Source organism: Eucyclogobius newberryi, unplaced genomic scaffold (genome assembly GCF_026437365.1).
Source record: "Eucyclogobius newberryi isolate DKJ021-1_F unplaced genomic scaffold, fEucNew1.0.hap1 SCAF_8, whole genome shotgun sequence".
NCBI lineage: Eukaryota > Metazoa > Chordata > Actinopteri > Gobiiformes > Gobiidae > Eucyclogobius > Eucyclogobius newberryi.
Genome location: NW_027316500.1, coordinates 34,818,573 through 34,841,602, shown reverse-complemented (window position 1 = coordinate 34,841,602; position 23,030 = coordinate 34,818,573). Strand labels below are relative to the sequence as shown.

General features: G+C 50.7%; 1 protein-coding gene across 1 annotated transcript in view; it reads left to right on the top strand.

Annotated features, from left to right (window-relative positions):
• Positions 1-2,143: 2,143 nt before the first annotated feature.
• Positions 2,144-23,030, top strand: part of LOC140350910 (inactive pancreatic lipase-related protein 1-like) — a 45,297-nt gene continuing 24,410 nt past the window's right edge. Inside the window, exons 1-5 of the mRNA XM_072436488.1 lie at positions 2,144-2,312; positions 2,523-2,642; positions 5,295-5,429; positions 8,379-8,607; positions 19,464-19,583. Coding sequence (XP_072292589.1) covers positions 2,265-2,312; positions 2,523-2,642; positions 5,295-5,429; positions 8,379-8,607; positions 19,464-19,583 — 652 coding nt within the window. The 5' untranslated portion in view covers positions 2,144-2,264. The remainder of the gene's footprint in view (positions 2,313-2,522; positions 2,643-5,294; positions 5,430-8,378; positions 8,608-19,463; positions 19,584-23,030) is intronic.

Sequence of the window (23,030 nt, the reverse complement as noted above, 5' to 3'; positions counted from 1 at the left end):
CAGTCTGAACACGTCACAGCCTGAACACGTCACAGTCTGAACACGTCACAGTCTGAACACGTCAGTCTGAACACGTCTCAGTCTGAACACGTCACAGTCTGAACACGTCACAGTCTGAACACGTCACAGTCTGAACACGTCACAGTCTGAACACGTCTCAGTCTGAACCCGTCACAGCCTGAACACGTCTCAGTCTGAACACGTCTCAGTCTGAACACGTCACAGTCTGAACACGTCACAGTCTGAACACGTCACAGCTCTGAACACGTCACAGCCTGAACACGTCACAGTCTGAACACGTCACAGTCTGAACACGTCACAGTCTGAACACGTCACAGTCTGAACACGTCACAGTCTGAACACGTCAGTCTGAACACGTCACAGTCTGAACACGTCACAGTCTGAACACGTCACAGCCTGAACACGTCACAGTCTGAACACGTCACAGTCTGAACACGTCACAGTCTGAACACGTCACAGCCTGAACACGTCACAGTCTGAACACGTCACAGTCTGAACACGTCACAGTCTGAACACGTCACAGTCTGACACGTCAGTCTGAACACGTCACAGTCTGAACACGTCACAGTCTGAACACGTCACAGCCTGAACACGTCACAGTCTCTGAACACGTCACAGTCTGAACACGTCACAGTCTGAACACGTCACAGTCTGAACACGTCACAGTCTGAACACGTCACAGTCTGAACACGTCACAGTCTGAACACGTCACAGTCTGAACACGTCACAGTCTGAACACGTCACAGTCTGAACACGTCACAGTCTGAACACGTCACAGTCTGAACACGTCACAGTCTGAACACGTCAGTCTGAACACGTCACAGTCTGAACACGTCACAGTCTGAACACGTCACAGTCTGAACCACAGTCTGAACACGTCTCAGTCTGAACACGTCACAGCCTGAACACGTCACAGTCTGAACACGTCAGTCTGAACACGTCACAGTCTGAACACGTCACAGTCTGAACACGTCACAGTCTGAACACGTCAGTCTGAACACGTCACAGTCTGAACACGTCACAGTCTGAACACGTCACAGTCTGAACACGTCACAGTCTGAACACGTCACAGTCTGAACCCGTCACAGCCTGAACACGTCACAGTCTGAACACGTCACAGTCTGAACACGTCACAGTCTGAACACGTCACAGTCTGAACACGTCACAGTCTGAACACGTCTCAGTCTGAACACGTCACAGTCTGAACATGTCACAGCCTGAACACGTCACAGTCTGAACACGTCAGTCTGAACACGTCACAGTCTGAACACGTCACAGTCTGAACACGTCACAGTCTGAACACGTCACAGTCTGAACACGTCACAGTCTGAACATGTCACAGCCTGAACACGTCACAGTCTGAACACGTCACAGTCTGAACATGTCACAGCCTGAACACGTCACAGTCTGAACACGTCACAGTCCGAACACGTCACAGCCTGAACACGTCACAGTCTGAACACGTCAGTCTGAACACGTCACAGTCTGAACACGTCAGTCTGAACACGTCACAGTCTGAACACGTCACAGTCTGAACACGTCACAGCCTGAACACGTCACAGTCTGAACACGTCACAGCCTGAACACGTCACAGTCTGAACACGTCACAGTCTGAACCCGTCACAGCCTGAACACGTCACAGTCTGAACACGTCACAGTCTGAACACGTCACAGCCTGAACACGTCACAGTCTGAACACGTCACAGCCTGAACACGTCAGTCTGAACACGTCACAGTCTGAACACGTCACAGTCTGAACACGTCACAGTCTGAACACGTCAGTCTGAACACGTCACAGTCTGAACACGTCACAGTCTGAACACGTCACAGTCTGAACACGTCAGTCTGAACACGTCACAGTCTGAACACGTCACAGTCTGAACACGTCAGTCTGAACACGTCAGTCTGAACACGTCACAGTCTGAACACGTCACAGTCTGAACACGTCTCAGTCTGAACACGTCACAGTCTGAACACGTCACAGCCTGAACACGTCACAGCCTGAACACGTCACAGCCTGAACACGTCACAGCCTGAACACGTCACAGTCTGAACACGTCACAGTCTGAACACGTCACAGCCTGAACACGTCACAGTCTGAATGGCTGTGAGGACATTGTGTGTGTTTGGGGTCTTTAGGAGGCTCCGTGTGCTTCGGGGACCTAGGCTGCTTCTCGGACCTCCCTCCCTGGGGCGGGACCGAGCAGAGACCGGCCTCGGTCCTGCCCTGGAGCCCGGACCAGATGGGGATCAGGTTCCTGCTCTTTACTCAGAGGAACAAGTACTACCAGGTAAAAGAGGAGCTCCTGAGTCCGTGCTGAGCGCCCCCTGTGGCTCCTGTGTGTCATTACACCAGTGACAACCCGGACTAAAACTCTCTCTGGCCTTGTTTTATTTCACTCTGGGTTTTTTTACATTCTTAAATGACAAAAACAGAAAAATATCGGACGTGTCGAGGATTTGAATAGAAACTGTGTTTGTGTTTGTGTTTGTGTTTCCAGGAGATCAAACCCGACGGCTCCATCTCAGCCTCAAACTACAACGGCAAAAAGATGACGCGCTTCATCATCCCAGGAGCTCTGCGGGAAGAAGACGAGGACTGGGCCCAGGAGAGCTGCAGGGTGAGGCGTCTGGGGAGAGGGAGAGCTGCAGGGTGAGGCGTCTGGGGAGAGGGAGAGCTGCAGGGTGAGGCGTCTGGGGAGAGCTGCAGGGGGAGGCGTCTGGGGAGAGGGAGAGCTGCAGGGTGAGGCGTCTGGGGAGAGGGAGAGCTGCAGGGGGAGGCGTCTGGGGAGAGGGAGAGCTGCAGGGTGAGGCGTCTGGGGAGGGGGAGAGCTGCAGGGTGAGGCATCTGAGGAGAGCTGCAGGGGGAGGCGTCTGGGGAGAGGGAGAGCTGCAGGGGGAGGCGTCTGGGGAGAGGGAGAGCTGCAGGGTGAGGCGTCTGGGGAGAGGGAGAGCTGCAGGGTGAGGCGTCTGGGGAGAGGGAGAGCTGCAGGGTGAGGCGTCTGGGGAGATGGAGAGCTGCAGGGGGGGGCGTCTGGGGAGAGCTGCAGGGGGAGGCGTCTGGGGAGAGGGAGAGCTGCAGGGTGAGGCGTCTGGGGAGAGGGAGAGCTGCAGGGGGAGGCGTCTGGGGAGAGGGAGAGCTGCAGGGTGAGGCGTCTGGGGAGAGGGAGAGCTGCAGGGGGAGGCGTCTGGGGAGAGGGAGAGCTGCAGGGTGAGGCGTCTGGGGAGAGCTGCAGGGGGAGGCGTCTGGGGAGAGGGAGAGCTGCAGGGTGAGGCGTCTGGGGAGAGGGAGAGCTGCAGGGTGAGGCGTCTGGGGAGAGCTGCAGGGGGAGGCGTCTGGGGAGAGGGAGAGCTGCAGGGTGAGGCGTCTGGGGAGAGGGAGAGCTGCAGGGGGAGGCGTCTGGGGAGAGGGAGAGCTGCAGGGTGAGGCGTCTGGGGAGAGGGAGAGCTGCAGGGTGAGGCGTCTGGGGAGAGCTGCAGGGGGAGGCATCTGGGGAGAGGGAGAGCTGCAGGGGGAGGCGTCTGGGGAGAGCTGCAGGGGGAGGCGTCTGGGGAGAGGGAGAGCTGCAGGGGGAGGCGTCTGGGGAGAGGGAGAGCTGCAGGGTGAGGCGTCTGGGGAGAGCTGCAGGGGGAGGCGTCTGGGGAGAGGGAGAGCTGCAGGGTGAGGCATCTGAGGAGAGCTGCAGGGGGAGGCGTCTGGGGAGAGGGAGAGCTGCAGGGTGAGGCGTCTGGGGAGAGGGAGAGCTGCAGGGTGAGGCGTCTGGGGAGAGGGAGAGCTGCAGGGGGAGGCGTCTGGGGAGAGGGAGAGCTGCAGGGTGAGGCGTCTGGGGAGAGGGAGAGCTGCAGGGTGAGGCATCTGAGGAGAGCTGCAGGGGGAGGCGTCTGGGGAGAGGGAGAGCTGCAGGGTGAGGCGTCTGGGGAGAGGGAGAGCTGCAGGGGGAGGCGTCTGGGGAGAGGGAGAGCTGCAGGGTGAGGCGTCTGGGGAGAGGGAGAGCTGCAGGGTGAGGCGTCTGGGGAGAGGGAGAGCTGCAGGGTGAGGCGTCTGGGGAGAGGGAGAGCTGCAGGGTGAGGCGTCTGGGGAGAGGGAGAGCTGCAGGGGGAGGCGTCTGGGGAGAGGGAGAGCTGCAGGGTGAGGCGTCTGGGGAGAGCTGCAGGGTGAGGCGTCTGGGGAGAGGGAGAGCTGCAGGGTGAGGCGTCTGGGGAGAGCTGCAGGGGGAGGCGTCTGGGGAGAGGGAGAGCTGCAGGATGAGGCGTCTGGGGAGAGGGAGAGCTGCAGGGGGAGGCGTCTGGGGAGAGGGAGAGCTGCAGGGTGAGGCGTCTGGGGAGAGGGAGAGCTGCAGGGGGAGGCGTCTGGGGAGAGGGAGAGCTGCAGGGTGAGGCGTCTGGGGAGAGGGAGAGCTGCAGGGTGAGGCGTCTGGGGAGAGCTGCAGGGGGAGGCGTCTGGGGAGAGGGAGAGCTGCAGGGTGAGGCGTCTGGGGAGAGGGAGAGCTGCAGGGTGAGGCGTCTGGGGAGAGCTGCAGGGGGAGGCGTCTGGGGAGAGGGAGAGCTGCAGGGTGAGGCGTCTGGGGAGAGGGAGAGCTGCAGGGTGAGGCGTCTGGGGAGAGCTGCAGGGTGAGGCGTCTGGGGAGAGGGAGAGCTGCAGGGGGAGGCGTCTGGGGAGAGGGAGAGCTGCAGGAGGAGGCGTCTGGGGAGAGGGAGAGCTGCAGGGGGAGGCGTCTGGGGAGAGCTGCAGGGTGAGGCGTCTGGGGAGAGGGAGAGCTGCAGGGTGAGGCGTCTGGGGAGAGGGAGAGCTGCAGGGTGAGGCGTCTGGGGAGAGGGAGAGCTGCAGGGTGAGGCGTCTGGGGAGAGGGAGAGCTGCAGGGTGAGGCGTCTGGGGAGAGCTGCAGGGGGAGGCGTCTGGGGAGTGGGAGAGCTGCAGGGTGAGGCGTCTGGGGAGAGGGAGAGCTGCAGGGTGAGGCGTCTGGGGAGAGCTGCAGGGGGAGGCGTCTGGGGAGAGGGAGAGCTGCAGGGTGAGGCGTCTGGGGAGAGGGAGAGCTGCAGGGTGAGGCGTCTGGGGAGAGCTGCAGGAGGAGGCGTCTGGGGAGAGGGAGAGCTGCAGGAGGAGGCGTCTGGGGAGAGGGAGAGCTGCAGGAGGAGGCGTCTGGGGAGAGGGAGAGCTGCAGGAGGAGGCGTCTGGGGAGAGGGAGAGCTGCAGGAGGAGGCGTCTGGGGAGAGGGAGAGCTGCAGGGTTGTGGAGTGTGTTGCTCACTTGTCGTGTCTTTTGTGCGTTCCAGACGATCTTGTCGTGGGAGAGCGTCAACTGTGTCGTGGTCGAGTGGAAAAAGGGCGTTCGGACGTCGTACGCTCAGGCCGCCAACAACGTGCGCGTTCTGGGCGCTCAGGTCGCTCACATGGTCACGTTCCTCATGGTACGAAGGGGCGGGGCCAGCTCAGGTCGCTCACATGTATCATGTCGGGCCCCGGTACATGTATCATGTCAGGGGCCAATGCATATATCATGTCAGGGGCCCGGTGCATGTATCATGTCGGGCCCCGGTGCATGTATCATGTCAGGGGCCGGTGCATGTATCATGTCAGGGGCCCGGTGCATGTATCATGTCAGGGGCCGGTGCATGTATCATGTCAGGGGCCCGGTGCATGTATCATGTCAGGGGCCGGTGCATGTATCATGTCGGGGCCCGGTGCATGTATCATGTCGGGGCCCGATTCATGAATCATGTCAGGGGCCGGTGCATGTATCATGTCGGGGCCCGGTGCATGTATCATGTCGGGGCCCGATTCATGTATCATGTCAGGGGCCCGGTGCATGTATCATGTCAGGGGCCGATGCATGTATCATGTCGGGGCCCGGTGCATGTATCATGTCAGGGGCCGGTGCATGTATCATGTCGGGCCCCGGTGCATGTATCATGTCAGGGGCCGGTGCATGTATCATGTCGGGGCCCGGTGCATGTATCATGTCGGGGCCCGGTGCATGTATCATGTCAGGGGCCCGGTGCATGTATCATGTCGGGCCCCGGTGCATGTATCATGTCAGGGGCCGGTGCATGTATCATGTCAGGGGCCGGTGCATGTATCATGTCAGGGGCCGGTGCATGTATCATGTCAGGGGCCGGTGCATGTATCATGTCAGGGGCCGGTGCATGTATCATGTCAGGGGCCGGTGCATGTATCATGTCGGGGCCCGATTCATGAATCATGTCAGGGGCCGGTGCATGTATCATGTCGGGGCCCGGTGCATGTATCATGTCGGGGCCCGATTCATGTATCATGTCAGGGGCCCGGTGCATGTATCATGTCAGGGGCCGATGCATGTATCATGTCGGGGCCCGGTGCATGTATCATGTCAGGGGCCGGTGCATGTATCATGTCAGGGGCCGGTGTATGTATCATGTCAGGGGCCGGTGCATGTATCATGTCAGGGCCCGGTGCATGTATCATGTCGGGGCCGATGCATGTATCATGTCAGGGGCCGGTGCATGTATCATGTCAGGGCCCGGTGCATGTATGATGTCGGGGCCCGGTGCATGTATCATGTCAGGGGCCGGTGCATGTATCATGTCAGGGGCCGGGTGCATGTATCATGTCGGGGCCCGATTCATTTATCATGTCAGGGCCCGGGGTGTGTATCATGTCGGGGCCCGGTGCATGTATCATGTCAGGGGCCGGTGCATGTATCATGTCAGGGGCCGGTGCATGTATCATGTCGGGGCCCGGTGCATGTATCATGTCAGGGGCCGGTGCATGTATCATGTCAGGGGCCGGTGCATGTATCATGTCGGGGCCCGGTGCATGTATCATGTCAGGGGCCGGTGCATGTATCATGTCAGGGGCCGGTGCATGTATCATGTCGGGGCCCGATTCATGAATCATGTCAGGGGCCGGTGCATGTATCATGTCGGGGCCCGGTGCATGTATCATGTCGGGGCCCGATTCATGTATCATGTCAGGGGCCGGTGCATGTATCATGTCGGGGCCGGGTGCATGTATCATGTCAGGGGCCCGGTGCATGTATCATGTCAGGGGCCGGTGCATGTATCATGTCGGGGCCGGGTGCATGTATCATGTCAGGGGCCCGGTGCATGTATCATGTCAGGGGCCCGGTGCATGTATCATGTCAGGGGCCGGTGCATGTATCATGTCGGGGCCGGGTGCATGTATCATGTCAGGGGCCGGTGCATGTATCATGTCAGGGCCCGGTGCATGTATCATGTCGGGGCCCGGTGCATGTATCATGTCAGGGGCCCGGTGCATGTATCATGTCAGGGGCCGATGCATGTATCATGTCAGGGGCCGGTGCATGTGTCATGTCGGGGCCCGGTGCATGTATCATGTCGGGGCCCGGTGCATGTATCATGTCAGGGGCCTGTGCATGTATCATGTCAGGGCCCGGTGCATGTATCATGTCGGGGCCGGGTGCATGTATCATGTCAGGGGCCGGTGCATGTATCATGTCAGGGCCCGGGGTGTGTATCATGTCAGGGCCCGGTGCATGTATCATGTCAGGGGCCCGGTGCATGTATCATGTCGGGCCCCGGTGCATGTATCATGTCAGGGGCCCGGTGCATGTATCATGTCAGGGGCCGGTGCATGTATCATGTCAGGGGCCGGTGCATGTATCATGTCAGGGGCCCGGTGCATGTATCATGTCAGGGCCCGGTGCATGTATCATGTCGGGGCCGGGTGCATGTATCATGTCAGGGCCCGGTGCATGTATCATGTCAGGGGCCGGTGCGGTGGTCCTCTCTCAGAGCCATGGGCCCCTGAGCATCTCGGTTGTGGGACGCTTCCCCATAGATAATATTTAAACAGACGAACTTTTCTCCGGTTTAAAATGTCTGTTTCCTCCTCACCTTCTGTTTCCTCCTCATCTTCTGTTTCCTCCTCATCTTCTGTTTCCTCCTCATCTTCTGTTTCCTCCTCACCTTCTGTTTCCTCCTCACCTTCTGTTTCCTCCTCACCTTCTGTTTCCTCCTCACCTTCTGTTTCCTCCTCACCTTCTGTTTCCTCCTCACCTTCTGTTTCCTCCTCACCTTCTGTTTCCTCCTCACCTTCTGTTTCCTCCTCATCTTCTGTTTCCTCCTCACCTTCTGTTTCCTCCTCACCTTCTGTTTCCTCCTCACCTTCTGTTTCCTCCTCACCTTCTGTTTCCTCCTCATCTTCTGTTTCCTCCTCACCTTCTGTTTCCTCCTCACCTTCTGTTTCCTCCTCACCTTCTGTTTCCTCCTCACCTTCTGTTTCCTCCTCACCTTCTGTTTCCTCCTCACCTTCTGTTTCCTCCTCACCTTCTGTTTCCTCCTCACCTTCTGTTTCCTCCTCACCTTCTGTTTCCTCCTCACCTTCTGTTTCCTCCTCAGAGTAAGTTCTGGCAGAAGGCTGACCGCTTCCACGTGATTGGTCACAGTTTGGGGGCTCACGCAGCAGGAGACGTGGGCAGTCGGGTCAAAGGTCTGCTCAGAATCACAGGTCTGGACCCGACTGGGCCGTACTTCCAGGGGACAGAAGACGACCAGCGCCTGGACATCACTGATGCCGTCTTTGTTGACGTCATCCACACGGACAGCGCCCCCTTCAGCTCCAAACTAGGTACTGCACAAACTCAGACCAAAGGCCCAAAGGACACTGCTGTAAACTGTGTAAGTGTCTTTAATGTGTGAGTGTCTTTAATTTGTGAGTGTCTTTAATGTGTGAGTGTCTTTAACGAATGAGTGTCTTTAATGTGTGAGTGTCTTTAATATGTGAGTGTCTTTAACGAATGAGTGTCTTTAATGTGTGAGTGTCTTTAATGTGTGAGTGTCTTTAACGAATGAGTGTCTTTAATGTGTGAGTGTCTTTAACGAATGAGTGTCTTTAATGTGTGAGTGTCTTTAATATGTGAGTGTCTTTAACGAATGAGTGTCTTTAATGTGTGAGTGTCTTTAATGTGTGAGTGTCTTTAATATGTGAGTGTCTTTAACGAATGAGTGTCTTTAATGTGTGAGTGTCTTTAATGTGTGAGTGTCTTTAACGAATGAGTGTCTTTAATGTGTGAGTGTCTTTAATGTGTGAGTGTCTTTAACGTGTGAGTGTCTTTAATGTGTGAGTGTCTTTAATGTGTGTGTCTAATGTGTGAGTGTCTTTAACGTGTGAGTGTCTTTAATGTGTGAGTGTCTTTAATGTGTGAGTGTCTTTAACGTGTGAGTGTCTTTAATGTGTGAGTGTCTTTAATGTGTGTGTCTAATGTGTGAGTGTCTTTAACGTGTGAGTGTCTTTAATGTGTGAGTGTCTTTAACGTGTGAGTGTCTTTAATGTGTGAGTGTCTTTAACGTGTGAGTGTCTAATGTGTGAGTGTCTTTAACGTGTGAGTGTCTTTAATGTGTGAGTGTCTTTAATGTGTGAGTGTCTTTAATGTGTGAGTGTCTTTAATGTGTGAGTGTCTTTAACGTGTGAGTGTCTTTAATGTGTGAGTGTCTTTAACGTGTGAGTGTCTTTAATGTGTGAGTGTCTTTAATGTGTGAGTGTCTTTAATGTGTGAGTGTCTTTAACGTGTGAGTGTCTTTAATGTGTGAGTGTCTTTAATGTGTGAGTGTCTTTAACGTGTGAGTGTCTTTAATGTGTGAGTGTCTTTAACGTGAGTGTCTTTAACGTGTGAGTGTCTTTAATGTGTGAGTGTCTTTAATGTGTGAGTGTCTTTAACGTGTGAGTGTCTTTAACGTGAGTGTCTTTAACGTGTGAGTGTCTTTAACGTGTGAGTGTCTAATGTGTGAGTGTCTTTAACGTGTGAGTGTCTTTAACGTGTGAGTGTCTTTAACGTGTGAGTGTCTAATGTGTGAGTGTCTTTAACGTGTGAGTGTCTAATGTGTGAGTGTCTTTAACGTGTGAGTGTCTTTAACGTGTGAGTGTCTTTAATTTGTGAGTGTCTTTAATGTGTGAGTGTCTTTAATGTGTGAGTGTCTTTAATGTGTGAGTGTCTAATGTGTGAGTGTCTTTAACGTGTGAGTGTCTTTAACGTGTGAGTGTCTTTAACGTGTGAGTGTCTTTAATTTGTGAGTGTCTTTAATGTGTGAGTGTCTTTAATGTGTGAGTGTCTTTAATGTGTGAGTGTCTTTAACGTGTGAGTGTCTTAAGATAAGATATTCCTTTATTGTCCCACATGGGGAAATTTCATTGTTGCAACGCAGGTAGATCCAGAGGTAGATCCAGAAGAACAGATCACTTATAGGAAGTCTGAAAAACACTTTCAGTAGAAGATCTCCTATAAATAAATAAAAACTCCCATAGACAAATAAATAAATAAATACATAAATACCATGTCATGTGATCCCGACAGTAATTGCACATGAATATGTGTCACGACAGCACATAGATTGCACATGAATTTCACAGCAATTGCACATATGACAGAATTGCACATCAGTATTAGGTTAGGTCAGTATTGTGAGTGTTCAGTACTAACAGTGTTTGTTATAAAGTCTGACAGCAGCAGAAGGAAAGACCTACGGAACCTTTCCTTCACACATCGAGGGTGGATCAGTCTCTCACTGAAGCTGCTCTCCAGAGCGGACAGAGTGTCCTGCAGGGGACAGAGTGTCCTGCAGGGGACAGAGTGTCCTGCAGGGGACAGAGTGTCCTGCAGGGGGTGAGACTACAAAAAGTCTGAGGAATAAAGTCTGGCGGTAATGCAACACTCGGATGCCAACCGCCATAAAACAACAACAACAACAACAACAACTCATGGTCCAGCATAGATGTGAATCTAGCCAGGACCCTCCTGTCCCCCACCTCCTGCACCGAGTCCAGAGCACAGCCCAGGACGGAGCTGAACTTCTTGATGACTCTGTCCAGCCTCTTCCTCTTCCTCTCTGTGATGCTGCTGCTCCAGCAGGCCACACCGTACAGGAGGGCCGATACCACCACAGAGTCGTAGAAGGTCTCCAGGAGTGGCCCTGTCACTCCAAAAGACCTGAGTCTCCTCAGGAGGTAGAGCCGACTGGCTCTTCCTGTACAGTCTGTGTTATGAGTCCAGTCCAGTTGTGGTTCAGATGAACACCAGGTCCTTGTATGAGTCACTCTCTCAATGTCCCGTCCCTGGATGTTCACTGGTGAGGGGGCAGTGGGGTGGCGTCTGCGGAAATCCACCACCATCTCCTTGGTCTTCTCCGCGTTGATGAGGAGGTGGTTCCGCTGACACCAGTCCACAAAGTCCTGCGCCAGTCCTCTGTCCTCCGCGTCATCGTCGTCCGTGATGAGTCCGATGATGGCAGAGTCGTCAGAGAACTTCTGCAGGACACAGCTGTCCGTGTCATGTCTGAAGTCTGCAGTGTAAAGGGTGAAGAGAAAGGGCGCGAGGACAGTGCCCTGGGGCGCCCCCACACTGCAGGTCCGAGTGTCAGACACACAGTTCCGGGCTCTCACAAACTGGGGTCGGTCTGTGAGGTAGTCCAGGATCCACTCTGCCAGGTCATACTCCACACCAGCCGTCTCCAGCTTGTCCCTCAGGAGCAGCGGCTGGATGGTGTTGAAGTCGCTGGAAAGATCGAAGAACAGGATCCTCACAGAGCTGCCAGGCTTTTCCAGGTGAGAGAGAGAGCGGTGCAGCAGGGAGATTTTTTTATTTTTTTTATTTTTGTAAGGCCCAAAATCACAACAACAGTTGCCTCTGAGGGCCACAGGGAGAAATGAATCAACAATGTCTGTGGTGGTGATGGAGTCAGACAATGTCTGTGGTGGCGAGGGACGATGTCCCAGGGTCCTCTGTCCTTAGACTCTCCTTCTCGACCAGGAAAAACTACAAAAAAAACCTCTTTGGGAAAAAAGCGTAGAAACCTGGAGGAGTTCCAGTGAAGGAGAGATCCGACTCTCACAGACGGACAGACGGACACGAGGGAGACTGGAGCTGGACCCACTCTTCAGGCAGATGAGGGACCGACTGAGGCGAGCTGGACCCACTCTTCAGGCAGATGAGGGACCGTCTGAGGCGAGCTGGACCCACTCTTCAGGCAGATGAGGGACCGACTGAGGCGAACTGGACCCACTCTTCAGGCAGATGAGGGACCGACTGAGGCGAGCTGGACCCACTCTTCAGGCAGATGAGGGACCGTCCACACAGGGCAGGGACCACTTCACCAGGGGAGGGGCATCTGGGTCCACAGGTCCTCAGGAGTGAGAGAAAGAAAAGAAGGCGGTGAACAGTTTGCAAGTGGAATCAAAAAATAAATATTGTTTGATAGCATAAGTAGTCAGAAGAAGAAGAGGATAGTGCTCAAGCTGTCATACTTCCCCCAGCATAGTTACTCCTAGGGCAGCGTAGCTGAAGCTGTGGGTTTATGTTTCTGTTCCTAACTAGTCTGACCATAAGCGATTTCGAAGAGGAACGTTTTAAGCCTGGACTTAAATGAAGAGACTGTGTCAGCATATTTAACATGGGTCGGGAGCTGATTCCATAACACAGGAGCTTGGTAGCTAAACGCTCTACCTCCTGCAGTACTTTTAGAGACTCTTGGCACCACCAGAAGGCTCTACCTCCTACAGTACTTTTAGAGACTCTTGGCACCACCAGAAGGCCGGCATTCTGAGAGCGAAGAGCTCTGTTTGGATGATATGGTTCTATAGCATCTTTGAGGTAGGATGGGGCCATGTCATTTATGGCTTTGTAGGTCAAGAGTAGAATTTTAAATTTGATTCTAGACTCGACGGGAGCCAGTGAAGAGACTCCAGCACCGGCGTAATGTGCTCTCTTCTTTTTGTTCCTGTTAGTAATCTTGCTGCTGCATTTTGAACCAGTTGAAAGCTTTTTATGGAGCTTTTAGGACACGCTGCAAGCAGGGAGTTACAGTAGTCTAATCTAGTCGTTACAAATGCATGGATAAGTTTTTCGGCATCACTTTTAGGCAGGATTCTTCTGATTTTGGCGATGTTGCGCAAATGGAAATAGGCTGTTTTACAAGCTTGATTTATATGAGCTTTAAATGAGAGCTCCTGGTCAAATAAGACTCCAAGGTTTCTTACAGTAGAACTGGAGGCTACACTGACATTGTCCAGTGTGACTATCTGCTCAGATAGAGCGTCTCGTAGATGCTTAGGGCCAAGCACAATGACCTCGGTTTTTTCAGGGTTAAGAAGCAGGTAGTTTAGTGTCATCCAGGTTTTTATCTCCTTCACACAAGTACTAAGTCTGTCTACTTGATCGCTCTGATCAGGTTTCATTGATAAATACAGCTGAGTGTCGTCTGCATAGCAGTGGAAGTTAATGTCATGTGACCTGATAATGTTGCCTAATGGCAGCATATAAAGAGTAAACAGAATTGGACCGAGTACCGAACCCTGTGGCACACCGTAAATTACTTTAGAGCAAGGTGAGGAGCTCTGGTTTACATTAACAAATTGGAACCTATCAGATAGATAGGATTTAAACCAGCTGAGGGCTGTTCCTCCAACACCTACATCACATTCTAACCTCTGCAGTAGAATGTTGTGGTCGATGGTGTCAAACGCTGCGCTGAGGTCCAACAGAACCAGGATTGAGACCAGTCCATCGTCAGCGGCTAATAACAAATCATTTGTGACTTTAACTAGTGCAGTTTCAGTGCTGTGGTGGGCTCTGAACCCTGACTGGAAAACTTCAAATAAGTTATTGTCCTGCAGGTGGCGACAAAGCTGTTTTACTACAACTTTTTCAAGGATTTTAGAGACGAAGGGAAGATTTGAAATAGGTCTGTAGTTTACCAATAGGTCGGGGTCTAGATTAGGCTTTTTCAGAAGAGGTTTAATGACTGCATGTTTGAAGGACTGTGGAACATAGCCACTTTGGAGTGAAGTATTTATTATATTAAGAATAGGGTCTATAATTAGGGGAAGAATGTCTTTGAGGAGCTTGGAATGGGGTCTAGGACACAAGTGGAGCTTTTAGAGGACATAATGGCTGAAGTTATCTCTGCTTGATCAACAGCTGTGAACCTTTCTAAGTTTACAGGTGGATTTATATGGGACGTTAGATTTACAGCTTGGACTAGTTCAGGGCTAATAGCGGGGGTAATTTCATCTAATTTATCTCTGATTGTTTTTATTTTATTATTAAAAAATAGGAGGAAATCATCAGAGCTGAGTGTAGCTGGGATTGAGGGCTCTACTGCTGTGACAGTTGTTACCATGGTTACAGCGCTGAAAAGGAATTTAGTGTTACTTTTGTTGACTTCTATTAGATTTGAATAATATCTGGTTTGGGCCTCACACAGAGCTTCTGACAGGACTGGAGCAACTTTTCCTGCTTTTAGGGATTCTTCTGTGTGAGAGCGACGGAATAATCCCTCTAGCTTTATAACTCTTTGTTTATGTGAACGCAGTTCTTGGTTGTACCAGGAGGAGGCGCTTTGGCCTAATGACCTTCTGTTTTAACGGAGCTGCAACGTCAAGAGCAGACTTCAGAGAATTCATGGTCAAGTCGACACATTGATCACTTAAACTGGGACTAAAACTGTTCTCAGCAGGATCACATGACATGATCACATGACGTGATCACATGACATGATCACATGACGTGATCACATGACGTGATCACATGACATGATCACATGACGTGATCACATGACGTGATCACATGACGTGATCACATGACGTGATCACATGACGTGATCACATGACGTGATCACATGACATGATCACATGACATGATCACATGACGTGATCACATGACATGATCACATGACATGATCACATGACATGATCACATGACATGATCACATGACATGATCACATGACATGATCACATGACGTGATCACATGACGTGATCACATGACATGATCACATGACGTGATCACATGACATGATCACATGACATGATCACATGACGTGATCACATGACATGTCACTGAATATTGGCTCTATTATTTCTTTAGATTTTTCAGATATTGTCCTTTTCATTATAACTTTATTTTGTGGGACTGGATGATCTTTAAGAATAAACTGAAAGGTAATTAGGAAATGATCTGACAATATAGGGTTTTGAGGGAGGACAATGAGGTCACTAATCTCTGTTCCATACGTTAGGACAAGATCCAGAGTGTTCTTGTGAGTGTGAGTCGCTTTATTTACATTCTGAGTGAAACCAATGCTGTCTAACAAGGCGCTGAAGGCATTACTGAGAGAGTCATCACTCATGTTCACGTGGATATTAAAGTCTCCAACTATAACTATTTTATCCCAGGCTAACACTAAGTTTGATATAAAGTCAGAAAACTCTGTTAAAAACTCTGAGTAGGGACCAGGAGGTCGGTAGATAACTATGAACAAAACTCCTTTTTGGTTTTTCATATTTGGACATGTGATCGACAGCATAAGGCTTTCAAATGAGTGAAATGCATTGTTAGTTTTAGGGCTCATGAGTCGCTTGAGTGTGAGATCACTGCCACACCACCACCTCGGCCTGTGCTCCTGGAGGTCTGAAAGTTAACATGGGTGGGTGGGGTTAACATGGGTGGGTGGGGTTAACATGGGTGGGTGGGGTTAACATGGGTGGGTGGGGTTAACATGGGTGGGTGGAGTTAACATGGGTGGGTGGGGTTAACATGGGTGGGTGGGGTTAACATGGGTGGGTGGGGTTAACATGGGTGGGTGGGGTGGACTCATTTAGTCTGACGTAGTCGTCTTGTTGAAGCCACGTTTCAGTTAGAGCTGAAGATCTATGTTATAGTCACTAATTAATTCATGAACTAAGAGCGATTTGGAGGAAATTGCTCTAATGTTTAGCAGTCCACATTTTACGTGTTTATTCATTTGTGTATTTGTGTCATTTGTGATTGTTATTTTCCTTAAGTTATTTGGTCTGACGCCTGAGATAGTTTTTCTGAGAAGTGACTTTTTGGCATTATTTGTACGAGGAACACGAGGGACACGAGGGACACGAGGGACACGAGGGACACACACAGTCTCTATCTGTCTTGAATCTGAACACTTCACATGTAACAGAACGGGCGAGAGTTCAGCGACAGAGGAGCGTCTTGAACTGCTGCTCTGCACCTGGGGCTCATCCCTAGATGGGTGGATGGTGGATGACGGCGTCCTCCACTCCGATGCCAGACCGATATGCAAACTGCAGCGGGTCCATGGCTGAGCTCACGGTGGAGCGGAGGTGGTCCAGGACCAGCTCCAGTGTCTTCATCAGGTGGGACGTGAGAGCCACTGGCCTGAAGCTGTTGAGGTCTTTGGGGCGCGGTGTCTTAGGCACAGGTACCAGACAGGAGGTCTTCAGACCTGTGGTACCACCCTCAGCTTCAGGCTCATGTTGAAGACATGCTCCATAACTCCACACAGTTCATCTGCGCAGGACTTAAGGAGCCTGGGGCTGATGCCATCAGGTCCTGCTGCCTTCCTCACTTTAATCCTCTTCAGCTCACTCCTCACCTGTACTGCTGTGACAGTCAGTGGTTGGCAGGGGGACCGTGTGCTGGGGGGATGGGTGAGTCCAGGCGAAGTGGGGAGCTGATGGTCCGGGGCAGATAAGCGAAGAGGAACAGATGCAGGGCATTGTCCAGCTGTGGAAGAGGGAGCATGCAGCTGTGCAGGGGGAGGGGCGGGTGACCGATCAAACCTCAAGAAGTGAGCATTTAAATCATTCACCCACTGTAGATCCCCCTCTGTCTGGGCAGGGGGGATTTTGAAGCCCGAGATGGTTTTCAGGCTCCTCCACACTCCCTGAATGTTCTTCTGCTGCAGCTGCTCCTCCATCCTCCTCTTGTAGCCGGCCTCAGCCTGCCTGATCTTCCTCCTCAGCTCCTTCTGCACAGTCCTCAGCTCCTCCTTGTTCCCTGACCTGAAGGCTCTCTTCTTCTCCTTCAGCAGAGCCTTCAGTTCACGGTTAATCCATGGCTTGTTGTTTGGAAAACACCGCACCGTCTGGGAGGGAACAATGTTCTCAAAACAGAAGTTGATGTAGTCCGTGATGCACTCTGTGATGGTGTTGATGTCCTCCCCATGTGGGTCATGAAGCTCAGTCCAGACAGTGGTGCTGAAGCAGTCCCTCAGAGCCTCCTCGCTCTCAGCAGACCACATCCTCACCTCACGGGACACCACAGGCTGCCTGCGCACGATGGGTTCATACACAGGCCTCAGATGTACAAGGTTGTGGTCCGAGCTGCCCAGGGGAGGGAGGGGGGAAGAGGAATAAGCCTCTTTGGTGTTGGCAAAAAACAAGTCCAATGTTCTATTGTCTCTGGTGGGGCAGGTAACATACTGGGTGTATGTTGGTAGAACAGAAGAGGGAGAAGCGTGGTTAAAGTCACCAGAGATGAGGAAGAGAGCCTGTGGATGCTGTGTTTGCAGCCTACAAGTGCAGGAGAGCAGTGCTTCACAAGCATTTTCAGCATTGGCAGACCGGGCCACATAGACCGCGATCAAAATCACATGTGAGAACTCCCGGGGCAGATAATATGGCCTCATGCCAATAGCCAATAGTTCAATATCCTTGTTACATAGCTGCTGCTTCACTGTGCAGTGTTCGGGTTTGGACCAGCTCGTGTTCACATACACAGCCAGACCTCCCCCTCTTTTCTTCCCACATTCTCTCGTTCTGTCGCCCGCAGCAGATGAAAATTGTCCAAACCTACAATAGAGTCTGGCATTTCTGCTGTTAACCAGGTCTCTGTTCATAAAAGAAAAACTTCGAAGTCATGTTTAGCCATTTTTGAAGCAATATGGCCGACATTTGGTTGGGCGGACGGCGTTGCCGTAATAATATTTTTTACTTCTCTTGTCACCATCTACCTCTGCGCCAAATTTCATGATTCTACGATCAGATTTTTTTTGGGTCATTTCCCATCTCTCAATGCATTTTTGGTACATTTGGGGGCGCTGACGCGCCAATTTTTTTTTTATTTTAGAAAAGGGAAATAGCCAGAATGTAGAGAGGCACGATTTTTAGAGGTGTAAACATTTTTGTGACTTTTCGTCAATGTCACTGGTTGAAAAATAGGGGGCGTGTCCCGAGAAGAAAGAAAGAATAATATTCCGATACGAAAACAATGTTTCCCATTTTTCAAATATCATAAACTATACATTTTCTTTCCTACCTCATGGTGTGGGTCCCTGGTCACTGACGGGTACTTTCCTTAATTTTGAGTGGGCTCCGCCCACTTTGTGCTTTTGGCCCTCTATACAATAATAATGTTCAATTTTTGCATTACATGATTATATGCACGGAACATGCAAGAGATGGGGAACGTATTCCTGAGCTACTTAGCGCAAATGAGTGCTTTATATGGGGATGACGACCTACTACTAATTAGTCTGCACGGGGCGTGCGTGAGTGAAGGAGTGCGTTAGTGAGTGTTTGGAAGTGGGCGAGCGCTTCACGCTCGATTTCGTGCGCACTACGTGCACTTTCGCAGCCGTGCTTCGCACGGCGGGCCTAATAATGATGCAAAATTGATTTTTCAGAGCGTTTAATCTTCTTACGTCACTATTTGTGCTTCATTTCATTAATTCCAGATATATAGATATAGATATATATATATATATATATATATATAGATATAGATATAGATATAGATATAGATATAGATATATATATATATATATATATAGATATATAGATATATAGATATAGATATAGATATATCTATATATCTATATATATATATATATATATATATATATAGATATATAGATATAGATATAGATATATATATATATATATATATATATATATATATATATATATATATATATATATATAGATATATATATATATATATATATAGTTCTGCGCACCCTGTAGAATAAACACCAGATTTATTTAGGCTCAAAGTGGTGTTGATCTGAAGTTCTATTGTTTCTCACTCAGTCGTGCGGAGCAGAGCTCACGGAGACTACGTCACGGGTGGGTGGGGCCAGATGGCTCTTCACAAGGGTGGGGGCGGATTGGTGAGGGGTCAAAGGTCAGGGTGATATTTATAACTCTTATGTTATGGATGTTACACACTTATTATCATCAATGACACTTAGACTACGAGACGTGAACAAACGCACGTTATGGCACATTTAAGATAAGTTAGTCTGAATCATTCTGTGTCTCAGGTCTGACCCCTGACCTCTGACCCTCTGTGTCTCAGGTCTGACCCCTGACCTCTGACCCTCTGTGTCTCAGGTCTGACCCCTGACCTCTGACCCTCTGTGTCTCAGGTCTGACCTCTGACCCTCTGTGTCTCAGGTCTGACCTCTGAGCCTCTGACCTCTGACCCTCTGTGTCTCAGGTCTGACCCCTGACCTCTGACCCTCTGTGTCTCAGGTCTGACCTCTGACCTCTGACCCTCTGTGTCTCAGGTCTGACCTCTGACCTCTGAACCTCTGTGTCTCAGGTCTGACCTCTGAGCCTCTGACCTCTGACCCTCTGTGTCTCAGGTCTGACCTCTGACCTCTGACCCTCTGTGTCTCAGGTCTGACCTCTGACCTCTGACCCTCTGTGTCTCAGGTCTGGGAATCTCAGAGCCTGTGGGACACGCAGACTTTTATCCAAACGGAGGAGAAATTATGCCGGGCTGCAGCACCAACCGAGGGAAACCCAGCGATCTGGACGCAATGTGGCAAGGTACTAAAGCAGGACTAAAGCAGTACTAAAGCAGGACTAAAGCAGGACTAAAGCAGGACCAAAGCAGGACTAAAGCAGGACTAAAGCAGGACTAAAGCAGGACCAAAGCAGGACTAAAGCAGGACTAAAGCAGGACCAAAGCAGGACTAAAGCAGGACTAAAGCAGGACTAAAGCAGGACTAAAGCAGGACTAAAGCAGGACCAAAGCAGGACTAAAGCAGGACTAAAGCAGGACCAAAGCAGGACCAAAGCAGGACAAAAGCGGGACTAAAGCGGGACTAAAGCGGGACTAAAGCGGGACTAAAGCGGGACTAAAGCAGGACTAAAGCAGGACTAAAGCAGGACCAAAGCAGGACTAAAGCAGGACTAAAGCAGGACTAAAGCAGGACTAAAGCAGGACTAAAGCAGGACCAAAGCAGGACTAAAGCAGGACTAAAGCAGGACCAAAGCAGGACCAAAGCAGGACAAAAGCGGGACTAAAGCGGGACTAAAGCGGGACTAAAGCGGGACTAAAGCGGGACTAAAGCAGGACTAAAGCAGGACCAAAGCAGGACTAAAGCGGGACTAAAGCGGGACTAAAGCGGGACTAAAGCGGGACTAAAGCGGGACTAAAGCAGGACTAAAGCAGGACTAAACCAGGACTAAAGCAGGACTAAAGAAGGACTAAACCACGACTAAAGCAGGACTAAACCAGGACTAAAGCAGGTCTAAAGCAGGACTAAACCAGGACTAAACCAGGACTAAACCAGGACTAAACCAGGACTAAAGCAGGACTAAAGCAGAACTAAAGCAGGACTAAACCAGGACTAAACCACGACTAAACCAGGACTAAACCAGGACTAAACCAGGACTAAAGCAGGTCTGAACCAGGTCTAAACCAGGACTAAACCGGGACTAAAGCGGGACTAAAGCAGGACTAAAGCAGGACTAAAGCAGGACTAAAGCAGGACTAAAGAAGGTCTAAAGCAGGACTAAAGCAGGACTAAACCAGGACTAAACCAGGACTAAAGCAGGACTAAAGCAGGACTAAACCAGGTCTAAAGCAGGACTAAAGCAGGACCAAAGCGGGACTAAAGCAGGACTAAAGCAGGACTAAACCAGGTCTAAAGCAGGACTAAAGCAGGACCAAAGCGGGACTAAAGCAGGACTAAAGCAGGACTAAAGCAGGACTAAACCACGACTAAACCAGGACTAAACCAGGTCTGAACCAGGTCTAAACCAGGACTAAACCAGGACTAAAGCAGGACTAAAGCAGGACTAAAGCAGGACTAAAGCAGGACTAAAGAAGGTCTAAAGCAGGACTAAAGCAGGACTAAACCAGGACTAAACCAGGACTAAACCAGGACTAAAGCAGGACTAAACCAGGACTAAAGCAGGACTAAAGCAGGACTAAACCAGGTCTAAAGCAGGACTAAAGCAGGACCAAAGCGGGACTAAAGCAGGACTAAAGCAGGACTAAACCAGGTCTAAAGCAGGACTAAAGCAGGACCAAAGCGGGACTAAAGCAGGACTAAACCACGACTAAACCAGGACTAAACCAGGTCTGAACCAGGTCTAAACCAGGACTAAACCAGGACTAAAGCAGGACTAAAGCAGGTCTAAAGCAGGACTAAAGCAGGTCTAAAGCAGGACTAAAGCAGGTCTAAAGCAGGACTAAACCAGGACTAAAGCAGGACTAAAGCAGGTCTAAAGCAGGACTAAAGCAGGTCTAAAGCAGGACTAAAGCAGGACTAAAGCAGGTCTAAACCAGGACTAAACCACGACTAAACCAGGACTAAACCAGGTCTGAACCAGGTCTAAACCAGGACTAAACCAGGACTAAAGCAGGTCTAAAGCAGGACTAAAGCAGGACTAAAGCAGGACTAAACCAGGACTAAACCAGGACTAAACCAGGACTAAAGCAGGACTAAACCAGGACTAAAGCAGGACTAAAGCAGGACTAAACCAGGACTAAACCAGGACTAAAGCAGGACTAAAGCGGGACTAAAGCGGGACTAAACCAGGACTAAAGCAGGACTAAACCAGGACTAAACCAGGACTAAACCAGGTCTAAAGCAGGACTAAACCAGGACTAAAGCAGGACTAAACCAGGACTAAACCAGGACTAAAGCAGGACTAAACCAGGACTAAACCAGGACTAAACCAGGACTAAAGCAGGACTAAAGCAGAACTAAAGCAGGTCTAAAGCAGGACTAAACCAGGACTAAAGCAGGACTAAACCAGGACTAAACCAGGACTAAAGCAGGACTAAACCAGGTCTAAACCAGGACTAAACCAGGACTAAAGCAGGTCTAAAGCAGGACTAAACCAGGACTAAAGCAGGACTAAACCAGGACTAAACCAGGACTAAACCAGGACTAAAGCAGGACTAAAGCAGAACTAAAGCAGGTCTAAAGCAGGACTAAACCGGGACTAAAGCGGGACTAAAGCGGGACTAAAGCGGGACTAAACCAGGACTAAAGCAGGACTAAAGCAGAACTAAAGCAGGTCTAAAGCAGGACTAAACCGGGACTAAACCGGGACTAAAGCGGGACTAAAGCGGGACTAAACCAGGACTAAACCAAGACTAAAACAGGACTAAACCGGGACTAAAGCAGGACTAAACCACGACTAAACCAGGACTAAACCAGGACTAAAGCAGGTCTAAAGCAGGACTAAACCAGGACTAAAGCAGGACTAAAGCAGGACTAAACCAGGACTAAAGCAGGACTAAAGAAGGACTAAAGCAGGACTAAACCAGGACTAAACCAGGACTAAAGCAGGTCTAAAGCAGGACTAAACCAGGACTAAATCAGGACTAAAGCAGGACTAAACCAGGACTAAAGCAGGTCTAAAGCAGGACTAAACCAGGACTAAAGCAGGACTAAACCAGGACTAAACCAGGACTAAACCATGACTAAAGCAGGACTAAAGCAGAACTAAAGCAGGACTAAACCAGGACTAAACCACGACTAAACCAGGACTAAAGCGGGACTAAACCGGGACTAAAGCAGGACTAAAGCAGGACTAAAGCAGGACTAAAGCAGGACTAAAGAAGGTCTAAAGCAGGACTAAAGCAGGACTAAACCAGGACTAAACCAGGACTAAACCAGGACTAAACCAGGACTAAAGCAGGACTAAAGCGGGACTAAAGCGGGACTAAAGCGGGACTAAAGCGGGACTAAAGCGGGACTAAAGCGGGACTAAACCAGGACTAAACCAGGTCTGAACCAGGTCTAAACCAGGACTAAACCAGGACTAAAGCAGGACTAAAGCAGGTCTAAAGCAGGACTAAACCAGGACTAAAGCAGGTCTAAAGCAGGACTAAACCAGGACTAAAGCAGGACTAAAGAAGGACTAAACCACGACTAAAGCAGGTCTAAAGCAGGACTAAACCAGGACTAAAGCAGGACTAAAGCAGGTCTAAAGCAGGACTAAAGCAGGTCTAAAGCAGGACTAAAGCAGGACTAA